The sequence below is a fragment of the Dermacentor andersoni genome, chromosome 3 (genome assembly GCF_023375885.2).
Source record: "Dermacentor andersoni chromosome 3, qqDerAnde1_hic_scaffold, whole genome shotgun sequence".
Classification (NCBI taxonomy): domain Eukaryota; kingdom Metazoa; phylum Arthropoda; class Arachnida; order Ixodida; family Ixodidae; genus Dermacentor; species Dermacentor andersoni.
Genome location: NC_092816.1, coordinates 154,259,767 through 154,282,766, shown reverse-complemented (window position 1 = coordinate 154,282,766; position 23,000 = coordinate 154,259,767). Strand labels below are relative to the sequence as shown.

The window sequence follows — 23,000 nt, the reverse complement described above, 5'->3', positions numbered from 1 at the left end:
GATCAACAGACCTGCCTTCGTATCGTGCAACGTTCTGGCTTGTTAATTAAACCGCCTTACGTATTTGGTGGAGGTTGCTGTAAGGCGCTTTAATTAACAAGCCAGAACGTTGCACGATACACAGGCAGGTTTGTTGATCAAGCGTCGGGCGCCGAGCGCGCGAGCTCTGCTCTCGAGCGAGGCGTTGACGATGCTCCTGAAGCACACGCCTGTCTTCTTCGCTACAACAACAACAACAGTAATAACAATAGCAATAATGGGCTGGCACCTGACACTCTGAATCCTGCAACGCTTCTGCGTGGCCACGAGCTCCAGGTACCAGCGGTCCTGGGCCTTCTTGGGGTCGGCGGCCAGGCTCATGTTGTTCCAGTGGTCCTCGAACGATCCCACGGTGGGCGGGTACGGGGCGAGCGCGTAGAAGCCACCGCGGTTGAGCAGCGGGCCCAGCCGGCGCAGAGCCTCCTCTCCGGGCACCCAGGCGAAGAACCACTGCCGGTGGCGCAGGAAGGTGTCCGGGTCCGAGGCGATCAGTTCGGCCAGGGCCTGGGCGACGTCGGCCGACGCGGACACCACGAACACGGGCGTCGCGTCCTCCAGCTGGACGAGCAGGTTGCGTAGTCGCATCCGGGCCCTGTCGCCGTCGTGGGCCGCCATCTTGGGCAGGGCCTCGATGAGCGTGACGCAGGGCGAGGCGGCCGACACCGCGCGCTGGCTCAGGGCCTTCACCACGGCCACGCTGGGCTCGTCGAGGGAGTGGAGCACGGCGAAGTGCTCCCACTTCATGTCGAACGCGGCCTCAAGCAGCAGCTGCAGTCCCGGCAGTGGCGTCGGAAGAGAGACAGCGTGAGCAAGGAGCGGAAATTGGCGAATACGCAGAAATATTGCAGATACAGTCGCAATGTTTACAGATACACTGCTGTCTGAGTTAGGGGCGTAGCAGGAGCACACGAATAGAACATGAACATGTACCATCAAAGTGTCGCACGTCAAGGAAGATCCTTCGCGAAACGCTCGCGCGGCAATTTCCGCAGGCGACAAGCATGCAGGTTATTGCACATTTCAACGGTAAATGGCAAGAAAGGAAATTTGAAGTTGTCCAAATGAGAGCTAAGGGGAACGATATTCTGAGCATCAGTTGTTCAAAAATAAGGTTCTCAGACTTATTTATGTGTCTGTACGTCTTGCAAAAAATACAAAAAAGGAGTGTCACGGAGTGGTCGCTGCTTAACATAAAATGGTATACGCAGTGAGTGTAATTGTTGTTAGATGGGTGTCGTTAAATCTATGCCTTCATGATGTGTTCCACAACTTATTAGATTATCTTCACTATGTTGCTGAAGCGGCGTCGTTAGTGACTGTCAAATGCCACGTCTGTTTGCAGGAGGTAGGCCTTCGTCAGGCACATTGCCTGTTGCCCTCATCTTGAAAGTGCACCTGCATTCTTACACCTTTGTAATCTTCACTTCACAATGTTTATTAAAGGGGTATACTGTTGAGAAACAGCTAGTGTTTACCGTGATAGGCTGTATGCATGTAGCGCGGTGTGCCAATGCGTTAGCACTAGGAGTGTCGAAGTGGTAAAAAGTGCATGTGTGTGTATGTATGTAAGTATATATGTATATATGTATGTATAAATAAATAAATATAGTGCTACTGACGGTGATCTGCACCGCACCACCGTCAGTTGTGCTTCGCTCCTCTAAGAGTGAGGGTGAGGACTTGTGTCGAGTGATCTCCTAACCAACACTTTGTAACGCGGTTAACGCGGTTTAAATCATGAATCCGAGACCTCACAGAGGTTCGACGTAATGCTAACGCATTTCTCTCGCATTTACCGCTAAATCGTAACTGAATTTCTTGTTTTAAGTTTCATTTCTGTTTTCACACGATCAGTTTCATACGAGCGGGACCGGACGTTAGTGGAGTCCGAAAAAAATATTTCCGAGAGCGAGCGCGTGTTTACAAAATTTGCGATGCCACATCTGGCCACTATGTTGACCTTCGATAGAAAACAATCGCAAAATTGTTCTGACGCAGCAAAAGCTCGGTTCGAGTTAGATGACTGCTCAGCGTTTTACACCGGGGTTGTGGCTCAAACAAACAAGGACGAAGAAAAGCTCGGAGGACAGCGGATACAATATATCAGAGTTAACAGATCGAACGCCATTAACAAGTGGTGCATTCTTCTAGATATTCTTTCAATCCGAAAACGAAACAATGCGAAACTGACCAGCTTTTAGTACAGGTTTCCATGTGAGAATGCCACAGTATATATACTCCGTCCACTAACTAGGAAGTAGTCTTGCTGAATTGTGCACGCGCACAGCATATTGAGGGACCTTTTTGTCCCTCAACCTACTTGCCCGAACTTTTCTTTAAAAAATATTGACACGCGTGACGCTTACATTGTTTGTTTTTTCGGTGACAGTTTACCGCCACAAAACCAGTGCTATTAAGTTATCGCTCGGCAAAAGACGCGCCTGCGCATTTCGGAACTTTCCCGAATGTTGGCGCGCCAATATTCTACACGGAGAGAATCTTATCTAACCAGATTACATGCACGCCTTGCCTGGCATATATGCTCGCAACGCAAATTGGACACCGTCGGTGAAAGAAGGAAATGCCGTGGAGTAAAAAGAAATAAATGTACAAGTACAACTCTCTATTCATGGACACGCAATAATTTCATACTGCATATAATCGCAATTTCTGCACGTCAATTAACACTAGAGCAGGCTCACCTTCTCTGTAAAGCGTCGTGATCTATTCCTCAGGCATGTGCGTAATAACTAGGAACTCGTTAAAGCTTATACCCTGTGTCTTTCCTGTAAATCACATAAGGGCGCCAGCAGTGCCCCAGTGTTGATTTTACTCGTTGAATGAAGTAAGTATATTCATTATCAAAAAGGAGGGGCCTCAATTGGTTTGAGAGACGCTATACCAATGACGTATCAATCGAAGAGCACGTACGTACAGCGGCAGCGCCGAGAAGATTCGTGATGCATACAGATTTACCGAGACTCGCGAATGTAGCGATAGCATAATAGCGATACTGCCGACCTAAAGGAAACACACGCGCGGTCTGTGACTTGAGAGAGCGATGCAAGTTTCCCTCACCCGGTAGCAAAGTAGATATTAGAAGCTCCGGTTGACGCACTCACCTTGGCCAGGTACTCGGGCGGCGCGATGGCGCTGCTCTCCAAAGGGATGGTGGGGACGTCGTGCTCCCGCAGCAGGCTAGCGATGAGCTCTTCGTTCCTCAGGGCGCTCGTCATGAGAGTGCCTGGTGGAGTGTTACACACGAGAATGCACACGCGGGTTAAAATAGGCGGCCGTCGGTCGCAGCAGCTGCAGAGTATACGGACAGGCAGTCTATGCGTTTTGGTTATGGACTTATTCGTTGAACATTTCGGATAGGGAAAGCTCGAAGACGGAAGAGGGACTCAGTGTAGCGCGGACAAACAGGCGGCACCGTTTGTCCTTCGCCCGCCCTGGCGTGACTCTTTTTGTGTCCGTGGTTTAGGTGATAACACGGCTCGTATAGACGACCCAGAAAACAAATAAAGTTTGTTTCATATTAACTGCAGCGCCCCAAGCTCAGGGCGCACGCATGTAGAGTCCGCGTGCACATTTTTTTGACTATGGCGGACTCACCTATAACTCTGGAACTGTTGGCGGTACTGACGCAAGTCTCAGAGTTTCCTCGTAGAACGGGCAGGAGCGCATCCAGTTGCAGGTAGGCCCTCGCCTTGTGGCCGCAGGAGTCGAACACCCGCATTCCTGGGAGGTGCAAAAGTCACAATGATAGCGTGTGTTAGTCATTTGCTATATAGTTCTGCAGTGCCGCGAGAAAGACACATCCTTACAGGGAGAACAAGTCACCAGATAGATATCTACTAGTCGCAGTACGCTAGCGTTGCAGCGTAGCTAAACTACCGCTATCAGGTTTTTTATTTTATTTTTATTTTTGCAGCAGCAGCGGTGCAGCGCACACTTGTCCCACCAAGAGACCCGAAGACGCAAAGTATGACGGCGATCATTCGTAGAGAAGTCCTGAACGTTATACTTGAAATATTGATTGTCACATTGACGATCTGATTTCGCGAAAATTTCTTCAAGAATACTTACCACGCACATCGTCGAGTATCTATAACTGTGAACCACTAATGAGAGTTTATGGGCGTTGATAGCCCTGCAGCTTTAAATAATCTTTAAGTAAGCTGTCATCGACCTGGTTGAGCGCACCTGCTTGCTTCATCTTAAAACGGTGGGCAACAAGGAATAATTCAGGCAGCAAGATTCGCAGAGGCCGATGGAAGACAGCTCTTTGCGACAACCAATACAGCGGCTCCGGCAAAGCTCATCCAGACTTGCAGATTCCACGAATGCACATATATATTACCGAAGGAGCGCAGACATACCTAAAGTTCAGAGTCTAAAGAAAATGTACGGATCCCACGCGCTGTGCGAATCGGTTCAACCGAATATGTCAACGGTGTTTGTAAAGAACGCTCTTCCAGCTTAACGACAGTTTGCAAGCGAGATCATACGGCCCAGTTGGACACATTTTCACGAGGAACCGCCTGCCTCGACACAAGCTTGTTGCCCTCCCTCGATCATGCACATGCCACGCAAGACGACGACCCGACCACGCTAGCATGAAAAACACTGCATGAGGACGATCGAAAGACAACGACGACGGCACGACGGCAATGGCGTGACGACACTGGAACCACTATGACAAGAAGACAACGTAGAACGACCCTGACGGCACGGCGATGACTGCATGGCGACGACGGGATGACGACGACAGCGTAACCATCAGGGGATGACGACGCTGAAGTGAGGACGATGTTGTGACGACGACGACAGCGTGAGGTCGACAGCGTCGCGAAGACTGTGTGACGACGACGTGACACGGATGCTGGAATGATGCCGAAGGTATGGCGACGAAGGCATGACAACGACGGTGTGACGTTGATGGCGACGGAGCTGGAATGACGACGAAGGCCTTACGACGACGGCATGACGACAATGGGCTGACGATGCTAAACTATGTACAGTGGCATGTCGACAACGGTGTGACGATGCTGGAATGACGCCGACTTTATCGGACGACGAAGGCATATGACAGAGTGAACTGGTGGACAAAATGACGACGATGGAATGACGACGACGGCATGACGGCGACTCAATGGCGCCTACGGGCTGTTAAACCTCACTATATCAGGTGTTCGTTTGCACTATGTCCGGCACTGCGCAATATTTAAGACTGTAGCCAGCAGCCAGCAAAAATGACAATGGCACGAGGACGACGGCGCGAAGAGAACGACATGACGAAGAGAACGACATGACGACAGACGTATGACGACGCTAGAATGTCGACGACTGTACATCGACGTCATGTCGACAACGTGATACCGATCCTGGCCGGTACAGACTGGCCAGTGAATTTTCCGTGCCTAGCTTACCTTCTCAACGTACAAGCCGTGGGCTTGCCGATAATGTGATGACGTCAGTGGAATAACTACGACGACGACGACAGAAGGGTCATGACGACATGACAACGCAGGAGTGATCACAAGTAAGGCTATAACGATAGGAGTGCTGCCCTGTGCATGAGCTATTCGTCAAGACAACAGCCAGCCAGCAGCAGCGGGAAAGTCAAATGCAGAGGCAAAGCAAGCTTCGCTATAAGAAGTGTCGCTTTACTTGTCCCAAACCTAAAGGACAGTGGATGGGAAGTGCAGTGGGCCCTAGTGTAACCTTAGTCACTAGCGCTTTTCCAAGGGCGGCAAGACATCGATGTCGCAGAAGACTTTTGTGCGCGGATCGCAGACCAAGCGACTCGTCCAGATCCTCCAGCCCGAGCTGACGTCCCCCATTCCCGTGATTGCCGCATGGACCTTCCTTTTACAATGGAGGAGCTCGAAGCGGCACTAGCTCTCTGCAGGCGCTCATCATCTCCGGGTCCAGATGGTATATCATACCGGGCCTTGTGCTATCTCGGAGAGTCCGCACGGATAGAATTGTTGAACCTTTACAACTCCTCATGGCAGGAGGGAAATGTTCCTGACGAATGGAAAGTAAGCCGCCTGGTGCCACTCTTAAAGCAGGGCAAATCCCCATTAGAACTCACCTCTTACCGCCCAATAGCACTGGCCAGCTGTGTAGGAAAGATAATGGAACGGATGATCCTTGGCCGCCTGGAATGGTACCTTGAATTTTACAAGATTTATCCGCTTTCCATGGCTGGTTTCCGACGTGACCGCTCTTCCATCGACAGTGTAGTTGATCTCGTTTCATATGTCCAGCACGAAAGGTCCCGTAAGCGTTTATCTGCAGCTTTATTCTTAGATGTGAAAGGGGCATATGATAACGTATTACATGAGGCCATTCTCGACGCTCTTGCGACGGTTGGCCTAGGTGGTCGAGTTTTCTTGTGGATTGCAAGTTACCTGTCTGCAAGATCATTCTATGTGTTAACTGACGATGGCCCAACTACGCGACGCTATACCAGCAGGGGCGTTCCTCAAGGCGGTGCTCTCAGCCCGACGCTATTCAACCTCGCTCTTGTTGGACTTGCTGAATGCTTGCCAACTACCATCAAGATTTCAACATACGCTGACGACATCTGTGTCTGGACTTCGGCAGTCACACGTCCTCAGATACGTGCGCGACTTCAAAGAGCGGCCACTTTGACAGCGAACTACTTGTGTAAACAGGGTCTCAGCATTTCACCTGAAAAATGCGCACTAGTCGCATTTACTCGGAAACCGATGACGCCTTATGTCATCTCAATCAATGGGCGGACCATTTCCTATGTCCGAAACCACAGATTCCTTGGCGTCATTATTGACCGAGACCTCTGTTGGAGCCCACACGTGGCCTACATGAAACGGCGCCTGACAGCTACTTCCCAGTTGTTCAAATACTTGACAGGGAAGACGTGGGGGATGTCAGTAGACGCAATGCTTAAACTCTACAGAGCTCTCTTTCTCGGTTTTTTAAGATACAGTCTACCTGTACTGAACAACACCTGCAAGACAAATATTCGTGTTCTGCAGGCAGTACAAGCTCAAGCACTCAGAGTCTGCCTTGGTTTGCCCAGATGTACGTCAACAGAGGCGACTCTTGCGATTGCTCGGGACCATCCAATGCGAACTCACATTACGGTGGAAGCCCTGAGAACGCACATCAGACATTTTGCACGTGCCCCCTATCACCACCTTGCAGCACTACCTTCAGACAGGCACCAATCATCATTCTCTAAAACTATCAACAAGTACAACGACAAACTTCCCTCGGGCTTCACCGCTGCATCTAAACCATCGATACCCCCTTGGTGTCTTATCAGCCCCACAGTACATCTCAGTGTACCAGGAATCGGAAAAAAGTCTGAACTGTCGTCGCCTGTCCTCAAACAACTGTCTCTGCTTCTTCTGCACGAGAGGTACGCGGACAGTGAACACATTTATACTGATGGTTCCACAAACACCCAGTGTTCGTCCGGTGCTGTGGTTGTCCCAGCAAAAGCTATTACCATCAGCTTCAGGACTGACCACCCGACAACGTCGACATCTGCTGAACTAGCTGCTCTTCGCGCTGCACTCCGTTTCGTCAGTCGGGAGCCACCTCGACAATGGTCCATCTTCAGCGACTCAAAGGCAGCCCTACAATCTATACTATCAGCTCTGCGTCGCGGGCCATTCGAACAGCTCGTATTCGATATTAGATGCCTACTCCATACATCACAGGAGAAAGGACACCACGTGATGTTTCAGTGGCTGCCAAGTCACTGCGGCGTCACTGGAAACGAAGACGCCGATAATGCCGCTCGGGCAGCTCTTGAAGACGCACAAGAAGAGGCCATACCGCTTTCACGATCCGACGCAGCTAGCAGACTTCGAGTGCTTGCACAGGAGATGACGCTCTCTTCATGGTGCACACCAAACAGCCAGACCAACCAGAGCAACCGTCAATACCACCTGCCCTCTTTGATGCATCTCTATATGCCAACTGGACTCCGCCGAAGCGAGGCGACTCTGCTTTATCGCTTATGGTTAGGGGTGGCTTTCACGAAATCTTACTCATTCCGCATTGGAATGGCCGACAACGCTCTCTGCAATGCCTGTCTTTGCGAGGAGACGCTGCAACACATTCTGTGCGACTGTCCTGAATATAATGTTCAGCGACAGTCCCTGGCATCCGTTCTCGCGCACCTTGACACTAGACCATTGTCCCTCGACACGATTTTCACATGCCGCCGACAGAAGACATCGCAGGTGAAGGCGACGAAGGGACTACTTCAGTTTTTGAAAGAGACGGGATTGGACAAGCGGCTCTGACAGTGTTATCACGTACAATGCCAGATTGATGGACTCTACCGGACGATGTTTGTGTGCTGTGCTATGTGCTCTCTCTCTCTCTCTCTCCCCCTTCCCCATCTTTCATCGCCCCCATCCCTCTCCCATGTGTAGGGTAGCAAGCCGGTTACGCTAAACTGGTTAACCTCCCTGCCTTTCCTTCTCTACGTTTTCCTTCCTTCCTTCCTTAGTCAGCTACACTCGTATATCTGGCTTCCTGAAGCTGATGGATGGGTAATTATAGAGACTGTGGGAGTTCTCGAGTTTGCAGGTAGTACATCGGTGGCGGCCTCTTTCTTGGCCCTCAGAATGCCCAGACTCCACTGCTGGTCCTCCGCGAAAGCGCATTCCACACCCCAACCAGTTCATCCTTTGCTTCAGACACCGGCCCATCACAAGAACCTTCGACCACGTTCGGCACAGGGGGTCATCGCACGAGCCCGCAGTGCTTCAGCCACAAGAGCGCTGTAGACGCTTAACGAAGAAGCTACTGACGAAAACAAACTGCTCACCGATCTTGACGCCGGGCACGAATCCCTGGTCCCTGTTGAGGAGGCCGATGGCCCACTTGAAGAGCTCGAGGGTCTCGACGCCCTGGGTCAGGGGCATGTCGCATCCCAGCAGGGCGTCCTTGGCCGGCTCGTGGGCCTGCACGAACGCGCCCAGGAAGACGTCGGCGTCTGGCTCCAAGACGACGCCGTCGTCGCCGCGCCTCGTCGCCGGGCAAGCCGGCTCCGATGAAGTGTCGGCGGCCGCTGCAGGAGACGCGACGGTCACGGCGAGGACTGCGCCCAAGAGGACGACCGTAGACAGCGGAGACATCACGCGCGAGCCGGTGAGGCTGCGTGGCCTAGAGCTGCTCCTGTGTAGGTGCATGGCAGTGGCGGCGTGGAAGCCCTGCGGGTTGCGGAAAGAGAGAGAGAACGGGTAAAAAAAAAAACAGAATAAAGAGAAGGGGGGCAAGTAGGAGCATGGGCGTACGTTACAGTCGCTTCCTTCGCGCCAAGTCGTTCCTCAATTCTTTACCGCGTTCCGAGAAGAGCTAGGAGCGAGACACGAAAGCATCAAGAGACCGGACAAGCGTCGCTCCCGTCTCCCAGCTGTTTCCTTACCTCGAAGTCTCTTGTTTTCTTTTGACGCGCTAAAATATGCGAGAGACGGCAACTGCAGTGCAGAGAGCGACGGAACCGAGGCTTGTCGCCGTGCACGACAAGGGGACATCGCAGTGAAAATTGTCACAGAGAAATTAAGAAACTACAGTCGCGAATCTTTTTATTTAAAGTCGGTGCTCTGCACGACGGATTTACCACGTACTTAGAGTGTCCTTTGCTTGAAGAGGCAGCGCAACGCCTCTGTTTATTACACTGGCTCCCACGGAGACGATATATCTGTCACTTGAAGCCGTGATAGATAACGCTTTATGGCACAAGAGCATCTAGGCCTAAGGGCGCCAAGGACTTGAAGTTATCACGAACCGTGGGTTACATGTAGATATCGCATTGGATTTCATCTGCCTGGGAGCGCCAATGGAGATTACTGCGTAGCAAACTGAAAAGTGAAGGCCGGCGACGAGGGCTCGGCGATGAAATCAAATCAAATCACGGGGTTTATTGACGTACGCGACCGGGCACTGCACAGGGGTTTATGGGAGATGTAGCGGTGGGCTTCGGATTAATCTTGATGACTTGGGTTTCTTCAACGTGCACCTAAATTTAAAGTATACACGGGCGTTCTCATTTTTTCTTTTTGCATTTCACACCCATCTGAATGCGGCCAGCGCGGCCTATAGGAATCGCAGCCGCAACCTCGAACTTAGCAGCAGGGCGCCATATGCCACTGATACTTCACGGCGGGTGCTGTGGCAAGACATTGCATTTTAATCCCTCGACCTAACCTGACCTAACAATTATTTTCCCCAAAGCATTATTGTTGTCTGTTTTCTTCACGATCATGCTTCCGTTGTCTTCGGGTTCACTGTTTCTTCACGAGGCTTCATTGTTTGTCTCGACAAAGTTGTAACTGACAGAAATAGAGCACCTCGCTTTTCCTTAAGCCTTCTCGCTCACCGTAATACAACGAAGTGCAGGACAGAAAAAAAAAAAGGATGAAGAGACACGATTTGAATCTTTCGCTGGCTTGTCTTTTTAATTATTATTATTATGGGGTGTTACGTGCTAAAACCACTTTCTGATTATGAGGCACGCCGTAGTGGAGGACTCCGGAAATTTCGACCACCTTGGGTTCTTTAACGTGCACCTAAATCTAAGCACACGGGTGTTTTCGCATTTCGCCCCCATCGAAATGCGGCCGCCATGGCCGGGATTCGATCCCGCGACTTCGTGCTCAGCACCCCAACACCATCGCCACTGAGCAACCACGGCGGGTTGTCGCTCGCTTGTTGACGCCCGATGTGCTTATTACAAAACGCTGCGCTTGCTTTTCCCGTCACTCGTCGCTTTAGAGAGAGAGAGAGATGCGACATGAAAGAGCGGGAGGTTAACTATAATCGACGACCGGCTTACTAGAATGTACTGAAAAGGAAAAAACGGCAGAAAACATGAGGGGAGATCATGGAAAGATGTGAAAAAAGCACTGTCCCCGACCGCGACTTTGTCCCTGTACTATAGATATAGATCCACCTTCCGCGCGGCTTGTCACGGTGTGACTGACTTTTTTTTTACCGACATCGGCGAATTACCGTCGACATTCATGTCGGCAATCTGCTCGCGAGACGTGACTAGCGATGCAGAACTATCCATAGTACTAGGGCTACGATCACAGTTGAACCGTTAGCGAAGTGCACACGGCAAACCTATCAATAGTAATAGCATCGATAGTAAAAAAAAAAAAAAAAAGGAGACAAAAAAGCAACGTAAGCACGTCATCACTGCAACGCAAACTTGGCGATGTTTTCATGCGTATCCCTGGCCACGCGCTACTGCAGACTACGCGTTAACGAGCATGATAGCGGTCTTCGTTCTTGCAGCACGCGCCTGCACGTGTCACTGAGCACTAGAGAGGGAGATGCACCATGTCGGCGGGTCTTTTACGCGATATATAACTCTCCATGCGGATCGGATAAGATCACGCGATACTGTTCGCCGGTAGCTAGAGTTCTAACCACAGGCGACAAACAGCCACTCTTAAGAATCCTGGAGCCAATAGCCCAACAATTAACGCCGCTGCCCAAAGTTGCTGTGAAGTATAGTTGTGCGCTCTTGCAAGGTCAGTGTACACCGGCAGAGCGCTAGGCCTCAGCCTCTCAGTGTACGCAATTCGAAACAGGAAGAGCAGACTGAACGGCAATGATGTTGACGCTAAGTTACACACGCAAACGTTCAGTTAGAAGAAGGAAAAAAAATCCGTTATAAGTGTGCATACGTATGACTGCGCTGCAACTAATTGTAATTGAATGAATGAAGCTTTACTTCATATTGAACAATGGAGGAGGGTGAGAAAGAAAAGCCGTAAAGAGATGGCTTGACTGCCCTCAACCCCCTCCCATATTTAGATTCGAAAATACTGGGGGGGGGGGACGGATTTTTTTAGGTGTGGTGTAATCTGTTAAAGTTCAAGTTAACAAGCGATAGCCATATTTGGAATTTTGACAGGGAAGCCAATTATTGTATTTCGATGACCAAAAACTGCTGCAAGAAATGCATGTACTGAGTGTTACTGAATGAACCTCAGCTATCCCGAAGCATTTAGTAATGTCACTATCCAAGAACTGCAAAGCTAACAATAACACTATTAATGGCAAACTTTATTTAAAACACGTTGGCGGGCTAGTTGGTTAGAATCCATGATAGAGTGTATAAGCGCGACTGAATGAGGACGTAGAAAGAAACATACACAGAGACAGCGCTGTCTCCGTGTATCTGTTTCTTTCTACGTCCTCGTTCAGTCGCGCTTACACGCTATCACGGAAACTTTCACTACTGTGGTTCTATAGATACTATAGACAGTTGCTTTTTCGAAACTACCATAATACTATCCATAAACCTACTGATACTAGCGATATGTGCTGCCGACAGTATTAATTTCTTAAAATTTCTTTAGTTTGTTTAAACTATAGATGGTCAATTCACCGACAGTCTTGCATCACTACTCGTGAGTCGAGATTCAGCGTAGGTACGCTCACTGTATAGTCAGCACCTTGTATGCCTCAGCTCGTGACGTCACAGGCAGTTAGCTGGCTCTTGTCACCGAGGAGGCGGTAGTCGCAGGTTTAACAACAGCACTGCATGACGTGCGCACACAACAACAACAACAACAAAAGATAACCAAGAAATCGCGCTTTACAAAAGAACCCCGGACTACATGCTGACGCTGTTCTGTGTTTTTTTTTTTTTTTTTTTTTTTTTGCGGTAACAGGGTATACGAGCACCATAAGAGCACACCGAGCACGCAAGACTTGAAGCACCGCACGTCGTAAATGAAACATGAAAGCGATTGCGTACGCTTGAAACTTAAAGAACAACAGACGTCGGCTCTATAGAAGGTCGCTCTTATCCGAAAAAAAAAAAAGAAAAAAAAGGCTAGACAGGCTGAACGTTTCCTTTTCCGGAGGATTTCGAAGTGCGCTCTCTGGCTCGACGGCGCACCCCTGAATTGCATTAGCGGGCCGCGCACGAACACACTGCCTTCCGCGTTCCGGTTGATCCGAAGTATAAATAGAGGAGCTGCGCCGGATTTCCACTGCACCGCGGACGCGAGCGAAGGGACACGGAACGAGCGCAGCACTTGGAGGAGATTGGCTATGGCTGCTATAGGCCTAAAATGTGACGCCAAGGTCACTAGGATTGGAAGAGCCTCGCAACAGAGCTCATTTTAGGCAATGTGCGCAGGAAGAGACGAGTGATTTGGCACGAAATGATGTGCCGACGGTTTCTATTAACGATGCTCGACTATCGCATAGTCATTAAAGGGCCCCTGAAACGGCTCGGACAAATTTTGTAGACGCGTAGGGTACAGCTTAAGTAGAACATTCGCACCACAATTTAGGTGAAGCGTTACGTATTAATGGAACTACAAGCGGCTACAAGTTACCCTCCTCCCTAGCCATGCTTTTCCTCCTCAACTCGTTCGCCGAGCGATCGGGGCTAAGCTCCGCCTTCACTGGTTCTGCGCCACGATGCGACGTCACATCGTCCACTTCCGGTTGTTTTGGAGCTCGCCCCCGCCCGCGCGAAACCTCTCTGCTAGCCGCTTGGTCGTCGACCCCAAGCGAAGCTATCGAAGCAGCGTGCGTTACGAGCATTCTGTCGTAGAGCCGAACGTGTCTGCTATTCCGGTAATCACACACTAGCTGAACGTTTCGACGGAACGGTGGAGGCATAAACTCAAGCTGACGAAGGAACTTTAGCTTAGACGCACGTGAGCTGCCTGATCGGTCTCCACGGTCCAGCCACCCGTTGGCGCAGAGCTTAACCAGCCAAATAAAGAGCTAATATTGCTCTAACCAAGTGTAAAACATTTTAAACATTTACAAAAACAACGTGTTAACGATTACATTCCTGCGAAAAATTTACACCAGCAGCAAAGAAGAATACAGTTTGGTACTGCTACTGTGTGTGGTTGAGCTCTATGCCACCAGGTTGCTGCACCATGCAGACCATTCACATGTGCGCTTCTGTTCATCCCCTGAAACGACACGCAAGGACACGGCCAGGCCCTGTCCCCTTGCGCTTGCGTTCCGGTGTAAAGTGACGGCCGCAATCGCACAAATCCTGGCGCCGATCGGATAGCGGCTGTCCAATGCGCTGCAGCCAGTCCGCTCGTCTACTGGCGTGCAGAGGGACACGATGTCGCAGCTTGACATATTGCCAATCGCTACGTTTGCAGTCCACAACACAACAAAGTCGAATCATAGCGTTCGTGAAAAGACAGAGCGACACTGACGGCGGAGCTCTCGTCAAAGGCGGAGCACGTTGTAATACAAGCAGACGACACTTGCTGTGTGCCGGAAGTGCTTAAGTGTACTGAAAAATTGTTCTTGTGCATTGTCTTTATGTTACCTTCTTTTTATAAAAACAAATTAACTAGCATTACAACTATTACGAACATCATTTGTTTAGCATAAAGTTGGAAAAATTATCGATCACGCGCCCTAGTCAGCCAATCGGATAGCTCGCCCCACTGACGTCATATGGGTGATTACCGTCAAATGGGTAGGGGCGACTTAAAATTCCGCCGAGCAGTGTGCTGCGATCGGCAGCGATGTGCATTTTTAAAACCTTATCATAAATCACACGCTTTACGCGGAACACTTACATGTGTCAATTAATGATCAGAAGGACCTACTCTAACGACTCGGTACGTTTGTAGAAAATCGTCAAAATCGTTTCAGGGTCCCTTTAACTCTCGCTCTCTCTCTCTCTGTGCGCGCGTGATGTGATTTTCTGTGCCTCCGTCACTCTCCCGCATTTACAATGTGTCGTTTCTCCTCTTCAAGCAGGTGCACATGAGGCACCGCTTGCGGGAGATAATTGCTAATCTGCTTCTCTCGTTCCTTTGAGGGTGTATGTTTTCGTGAAATAATAATAATAATAATAATAATAATGATAATAATAATAATAATAATAATAGAGAATTAACAACATCCACAACAACATCTCGGGAACAGGCCCATGCATGGGGCAAGTCCTAACGTATACACTCGCGAATAGATCATGGTTTCAAAAAAAATTAACAAGGAGAGCGTGCCTCGCTTCGCAATGTGTGGCGTAAAAAAGCGCCTGAAAATGAGAAATTTCCTACGAGTTAGTTCCGCCGCGAACGGCAAATCTACAAAACTGCGCTTCCTAGATATTGATCTAGCTACTTTGCGTTTTTGTAAGCCGCTATTAAATAAAGAGTGAAAATAGGCTTTCGCGGCAGTCTTAATTGTTTCACCGCGTTACAAGCACCACACAAGCACCTTACCATTTCGTCTGTGGAGACTACGCGGCGACTTGCACCCGCGGTCACATCACCATCTGCAATCAACAATAAAAAAAAGGTTTCGATTAGTGACACCAGACACATCATTCGATTTCATGTTAAAAAAATATGACCTTGTTATTTGCCATTCGAAAATTTGCTTATAGCAAACCGAGCAAACGCGCTGAGTTTTAAATCATGAATCTTTTCGAGGCATGCCGGCTGCATGCACCAGCAGTTAAAAAAGATTACGCAGGTCCCACTTACTGTGGGAGCTGGCTATGACATTGATCGACCCTGCGGCGGCGCGCCTGGACGCATATTTACAATTGCTAGTAGGTACAGCCGGGCGTGGCGTTTCCCGTGGCGCTCGACGTTTCTGCGCAGGCGCGAGTAAGAGCGGGTGCGAGGGAGAAAATCTGGGGGCCTTTGGCCTTTGCTCCTTGAATATGTGACTGCGTAGGTACTACTAGCACTACGGAGAAGCTTTCTTAGCGCGTGTTGTACGCGTTTGTCCCCTAGACATGCCGTGCGGTCGAGTTTGTTTACGCTCCGCCGCTGGCTGCCAGCGCGGTGAGGCAGTGGGCACGGGCGCCCCATGCATTTGCTGATCGCCGTGTCTGAAAGGGCAAGGTTCTGACTGACTGATGTTGTATAAGTCGCGGGTGCTTTTTTCGACGCGAGGATAGATTGGATTTTTTACAAGCACTGCTCCAGGAGAGCACATGTAACTAGCAAATGGAGACCTCAGGAGAGCACCTGAGGTTATAATAAAGCGGACGGCGCAGGATCTCCGGGGCACCCAAGGGGTAGCGGGGGATCAAAGCTGGAAGCAGGGTGGCCCGTGGGTTGGGGCAGCGGAGGTCGAAGCGTACCAGGGGGTGTTCGCATAAAAAATTGGCTCTCCGCGATAGCGGACAGCCGATATTGTACACCCCAGGCACGCGCAGGCCTCGGCGAGCCCCAGCCCACGGACCAGATCGGGTTCTAGCTTTGGTGTCCCCGTTGCCGCTTTAGTGCCCTGGAGGCGACGCCAAAAATGCGAAATAATGACACGTTGTTTCAGTTAGTAAAAAAACACGATTGAATAAATATAATTACGTCCAGCCGCCAACTTGCGACGCTAAGCTCAGCACTACCGCGTCCCGCGACTTCTGCCGGCACGCCTAGGGACAAACGCATAAAACACGCGCTAAGAAACTCCTCCGTAGAGCAAAAGTCCCCACGTTTCCTCTCTCGCACCCACTCTTACTCGCGCATGCGCGAAAACGTCTGTCGTCTCCGGAAGTGCCACGCCCCGCTGTACCTACTACGCCGCCTGGACCGTGCCGTTTCACTCTCTCGACGACTTCGAACAGGCGCTTATTGTGGAGCTCGGACATGCCGAGGGTCAGAAAGCAGCGGCCTTCCAAGAGCGCCAAGAGCCCGTTGGCGCGCACGGGGTGGTGGGAAACTTGCTTTCGAATCGCTGTTCGCGCGTATGCAACCACCACCCGGTGTTCCGCCGCTGGCATGGCCGGATATTCTTACGCGCGCCCAATGGCTCGGCACGAAACTCGAAAGACGATGCTCGAATGATGACGATGCGGCGACCACGCCGATAACGTGAACACGAGCATATGCCCAGCGACTCAAGTGGTAGGCACCGCCAGCACCGCGGACTTAGGAGGCTAGATAGATACACTCAAAGTACCTGAGGTTCGCAAAAGAATGCTTCGCATCTAAATGAAATTGTGCAATCCGTAATCATAGACGCGGATGCGTAAAACGGCCCAGATGGACAGTTACACTGCTGCATCCACACGCGCAGTGATGTGCGACCGCGAACCACAATACGAAAGCTTAGAAACATCGTATGCCGAACATGCGCAACCACCGTATTCACAAAACAGCCGGCTGGATTCGAATTTCCCCCTGCAAGCAAATAAACAGCGCAAAAGAGACGAGGACGAAAAGAACACAGGTACAACGGACGGGCGCTGTATACAGCATCCGCCCGTTGTACCTGTTTTCATCTTTGTCTCTCCAGCGCTTTTTTTTTTTTTTTTTTGCTTCGAGTACGTTACACCAACTCGCCACACCTCAAGCTCCTGCTGCTGCAACTCGAGTTCACCGAGTGGAGCCAATGGAGCGTCGCCCTCCTCTGCCTAAGCAGACATTCCGATTCAATAAAGTTCCTCGTTTATTCCTATAGACGACTCCGACTTGACTGAGAAACACATTTTCACTGCATGCAGAGCACGTGAGTATATATATATAGGTGCTGCGAGTACCTGGCTAGATATTTTTTGCAGAGCGTTAAAAGGACTGACAACTGGCCAGAATGTGTCGTTAGATGTTGATGTACATGGAATTACCATCATTTATAGTAATAGAATGCAGCACGCTGTTTGCGATTTAAGTAGGCATTAGAACTTCAAATTGGCAAGGAAAGCCTGACAAACCAGCAAATCTTGGTACTTTTGATGTATTCTATGAGATTACTGTACGTAAGTCGGCTGTTATTAAGTGCAGCAAAATTATTGCTTAAAATTGTAGTTGTTATATATTTGACACCCGCGCTTTATTCTATGCCTCGAAAATCAAAAGTGCACGCATGGCTCAGACAACACGCTGAACTGCGTATCGTGTGTGAAAACGTCGTTTTGTTTTCCGGATTCATTTGATGATTCATTTGGCCGTCGGGTTTCTTACTGCGATAGCAATTATATGGACACTGCAGGCGCATTTCTGCCGTCGCCGTGATGTTCCATATAAAGTCCAAGGGCAATAATATTGTCGCCTGGCGCCGTATGCTGCATGTGCAAGTGAAAGCATGCGGGGGTGAGACGACGATGGCGGCTCAATCTCGCGCAGGCAAGGGAGGAAAGCGGGCAGGAAGCGCGCCGTATTCCGTCGTGCGCAAGGCACCGAGGGCGACGGGAGGAAGGGGAGGAGGGGCGCTCTACTCCGCCGGCGGCTGCATATGGCGCGACAGCGGCCTATCTTGAAAGCGATCTGTGAATGGACGGAGTGCGCGCCGCGGGCGATGATAGCTTCGTGTACGCTGTGTTTTCGCCGCTTAGTTCGCGTTGAAGCGAGAGGCAGCACGAAGGTCAATTCGCTCGGTGCTGCTGCCGCGTTTGCCGACTCCAGCGTTGTGACAGCGAGTTTCCGCGGTCATCGAGTGAGATTTGTTCACGTTTGCTCGTTAATTTAGTTAGTTAGCGAATGCTGACAAGTTTACACGCCCGATAAAACTACTATCCTTACTTTGTAGAGCTGTCTAACAATTTGCTATCGCAATCGATGCTTCGCTTTTCGGGCGAAACAGCGACATTTTTTTAAAAATCTGCACCCAAAGCGCGTTGCACGATGCGGTTTTCGTTTTGATTCGTTTTGCGCCACCCGCCACTCTCGCAGAGCGCAGCCGCCGCGAGCTGAATCGCGACCTCGCGCTCGTCGGCAGTAGGCCACCGCTGCGGCTCCTCTGTGAGATATAATATAGCTGCAACACACGCATCACGTGATCAGAGCTGCTGCCGTCACAAATATCGGAGCGGCTCGCCTTATAGCTGCAGCAAAAGGCATGCAGCAAGGAGGATGAAAGAGAAAAGTAGAAGGCAGGGAGGTTAACCAGAATAACGTCCGGTTGGCTACCCTACACCGGGGGAATGGGAAAGGGGAAAACAAAGATCACAGGGAGAGAGAAGAGGGAAGGAAAGAAGGAAATTGCGGCGAGTTCGCTGACGCGTGTGGTCTTACAGAAATCGCGTTAATAGTCACAGATGGTCGCACAAACCCGTCGTCCTTAAGAAACACAAAAGCGCCTTCACCGCTTTATGGGCCGACGGGCGATGGGGGCGGTGTTCTAGCAGCACCTGCACAGAAAGCGGCCGATTGTCCAGTTTTTGGAAAGCTTTGGCAAGTTCTTGTCTCTCTGAGGCATATCTTGGACAGTGGCACAGCAGGTGGTCGATGTTTTCTTCGGCATGCAGCAAGGTGCGGAGAAAAACAACCAATCTGGCTGTAGGCCGGCCGCACCCGTGAGATCCGGACTAACCATATTCGCTCGTGAATGCCGGCGGCTTACGTCCGTCGGCAAGCTTCCAGCATGTCCGGCCGAACGCTCACCGCTAAGGAGATTTCCAACACACAATCGCAGCGCAACGTGGCCTGGGCGGAGACAGGCAGCGAGACCGGCTACCCGTAGCAGGAGATGATTTGATATGACAAAATGATAAGCATAGAATACGAGAATCGTGTTTTGTCGATGCATTGGCGAATGAAAGAAGCGAAAACGTGGGAAGACCCCTGTATACGATTCAGTTGTCTCGAGTGACCTCGCTTCGCGAACGGGAAAACGTGCGCGAGCTTTTGCATTGCAAATGTCTATGTTAAGTTGCCCACACGCAAGTTCCCGCACACAGGGAGGTGATCGCAGCTTTCCCCGTTGTTTCTTTCACAGTTGTTTGTTAATAAAGTATACGGTGCCTCCTGCCGCTCCTGCAGCAATAGCTGCGAATCAGCGGAACATAGTGGGAGAAGGCGAAGATAGCGGAAGCGAAGAAATTCTCGTTCGGCCAGGGCCAGCCTACTGGGTATATGTACAGCGTGAGTCATACATACGTCTACACGCCTAAAACAAGTTCAGTATTTCACTGTAGTAGACTATATTAACTGATATCTTCCACTTAAGAGTGAAGTGCATCAGTTGAGTTCACTATCTGAAATGGCGCTCAATGCGGAGTGTAGTAAGTGACCGACGCAGTATAGGGGGATTGCGCACGAGAAATTATGAGGCCGCGTAAGGTCGAACGGTTCTACAAGATCCCCAATGAACAGCGCTGTGCTAACGATGCCGCAAAGTGTTTGAACACGAAAGTTGCTTACTCCGGCATGATGGTGCGCACCCCGTCATGCTACTGCAGGGGCGACGGCAATATTGAATGTTTAAGGCTGGAGGCTAGCTGGCTGTTACACGTTCAAGTGAAACGCGCTACCGAAACTTATGCAAAGGATAGACACGACACGTGGACGAGCGCAAACGTGCAGCCACGTGCTGTTAGTGCCTTTTTCGTGTTTTTTTTCCGCTCATTAAAGTGTTTCACTTTAGTCTTGAATCAAAAAATGCCGTACAGGTGGGTGGAGAGGACAGCGCCTACGGAATGCCGGCTAGCCCGCTATCACGCTCGGAAGCAGCGAGACATCGACAAGAAACCAACATGTGGCGAAGAAATTCGTGATATATCCCGGCGTCCCAATGTGTGGGAGAACAATTCGCGACTTTCCAAACCGCGGTCGTTTGTGCTGTGTTGCGAGCACTTTGAGGGAATTAAGCAAGTACACACTTTTGTACTGTATAGTATATCGTTGCTTTCAGGCATTGCCTTTCTAATGATGTCACACCTGTATCCGTATCGTCATGCGATTAAAAAATAGAAACAGTGCAATCAAAGACGCAGCCGCACTTCCGACCCACCCTACAGCAGACACGTCTGACGCGCACGTCGTGGTTTATGCCAGGATGTAGCCTTTCTACTGTGCAGTACAATACAATTTATTCGCTTTATGGACTAAATGATGAACTTTCCTGGTCACATTAAGAACACAGTGTTTTCAGGTGACCTTGAAGCGCTACAGAACAGCTTAATACCGTGCACATCATCCAGCCCGTTACACTTCGTACAGATTGAAGGCCATACACGGCAAATGCGAATCGTGTCACGTGTCATACGTCTATAGAGCTTCCAAGGTTACTCACCGGGTCTTTTTTGATCGTACCTCTAAACTGATCGACAAAGCCAGAAGTATGTAGCCCATCATAATAAACTAACGGTTTTTTATCACTGTAGTTCGCACTACCGCTCATCTTTAATGTTTACCTTCTTCAAACAGCGAAAGAAATCGTCTTCCTACCGAATCCGCGCACCAATCCAGCCATGCGTCTTTCAAGGCATTCGTCGAAACTACTACACACTGAATACGGTCGCCCCTCATACAATACCCTCCAATGAGGTACGAATAAATAAATCAATCGAAGAACATAGGTGAACTTTCAATTTTTATTTGCACAGAGCGAGAGGCAGAGCGTGAGAGAGAAGGTGGAAGCACGCGGCGGAGGGACACTGGAACACGCTCATTCATATTCGCAGCCCTGCATTCCGAGGGACGCCAACGGATGGGCGTCTGCGCTATAGTGCTGCGCAATGCCCGGCCCGTAGAGGGGGCTCGGCTCCCACTGCCCGGAATGTGAGACCTCGGGCGAAGGAGTGAGCCTCCTCGTTGCCGGGGAGGCCAGCATGTGCTGGCGTCCAGATTAGGGTTATGCGGCGCCGGGGCTGCCAGAAGCGTAGTAAGCGCGCAGCGGTGCGGGATATGTAGCCATTGGCATAGTTGAGAATGGCGGATTTGGAGTCAGTGATAACTTTGGTGGCAGATGAAGAGATGAGAGCAAGCGCGATGGCTGCCTCTTCTGCCTCTGTGGTGGAATTGGTGATGATTGAAATGGAGGTTAGAAGCTTTGCTCGATTGTCGGCTACCGCCAGGGCCATGCGGGAGCCTGACGTATATTCCGCTGCGTCCACGTAGACCACCTCATGGTCCTCGCCATACTGTTTGTGGAGGGCCCGAGCCCTTGCTATTCGGCGGTTCCCGTCTCGCTCAGGGTTCATGTTCTTGGGGACAGGGGGTATGTTCAGGTTAGAGCGGAGGATAGGAGAAAGGGGGACCCTCTCGGTAGGATGTGTAATTGGGGTTAGGCTTAATTGGGATAACAGAGTGCGGCCAGGCTCTGAGTTAGACAGACGGGATATTTGTGCCGTAAAGGTAGCTTCTCTGAGTTCCTCAAAGGTGTTGTGGACACCGAGTTTGAGGAGTCGGTCATTGGATGTGCTGGGAGGAAGGCGTAGAGCTGCTTTCGTGCAACTCCGTAGGAGCGCGTTTACTCGATCTCTCTCCTTCTGTCGAAGGGGTAGGTAAGGAAGAGCATATGCGGTGCGGCTTATTATGTAAGCCTGGGTGAGGCGAAGCGTGTTTTCCTCGCGTAAGCCAGCCCGGCGGTTCGCTATGCGGCGAATCAGTCGGGTGGTCTGTTGAGCGTGTGTTTGGAGAGATTTTATGACTTCTCCGTGCGCGCCATGAGAGTGGATAACTAGCCCTAGCACTCGGATTTTTGATACTAGTGGGATGGGGTGAGTACCGAGCGTAAGGGTGATGGGAGGAACGACTGAATCGTGTTGCTTGTGGCGGTATAGAAAGAGCTCCGATTTTGATGGGGAGCAGGTCAGGCCACGCTCTCGTACATATGTGTCGATGGTGGTTAGTGCCAATTGTAGGTGTTGTTCTATTTCGGCGTTACTGCCTCGGTTTGTCCAGACAGTGATGTCGTCGGCGTAGAGGCTAAAATGGATGTCGGGGATTTGAGCTAGTTGTTGGGGTAGGTGAAGGAGTGCTATATTGAATAATATAGGGGAAAGGACGGCTCCCTGGGGCGTACCTCGTGCCCCGAGTGTGATACCTGGGAGGCTATGGTCACCGAAAGTAAGTGTGGCTGTGCGGTGGCTGAGGAAGTCTCGGATGTAGTTGTACATCCTGGCTCCGACTCCCAAGGTTGTAAGGTTTTGTAGGATAGCAGAGTGTGTAACGTTGTCAAATGCCTTAGTAAGATCCACACCTAGAATAGCTTTGGTGTCGTTGGTTTGAGAATCTAGAATGTGATGTTTTAGCTGTAGG

At 50.4% G+C, this 23,000-nt stretch overlaps 1 protein-coding gene across 1 annotated transcript in view; it reads right to left on the bottom strand.

The window, feature by feature from the left end:
• LOC126524600 (uncharacterized) overlaps positions 1-23,000 on the bottom strand; it is a 244,933-nt gene that overhangs the window by 24,576 nt on the left and 197,357 nt on the right. The window contains exons 4-8 of the mRNA XM_050172901.2: positions 15,291-15,343; positions 8,879-9,263; positions 3,655-3,780; positions 3,162-3,283; positions 269-807 (exon numbers count right to left, since the gene is read on the bottom strand). Coding sequence (XP_050028858.1) covers positions 269-807; positions 3,162-3,283; positions 3,655-3,780; positions 8,879-9,263; positions 15,291-15,293 — 1,175 coding nt within the window. The 5' untranslated portion in view covers positions 15,294-15,343. The remainder of the gene's footprint in view (positions 1-268; positions 808-3,161; positions 3,284-3,654; positions 3,781-8,878; positions 9,264-15,290; positions 15,344-23,000) is intronic.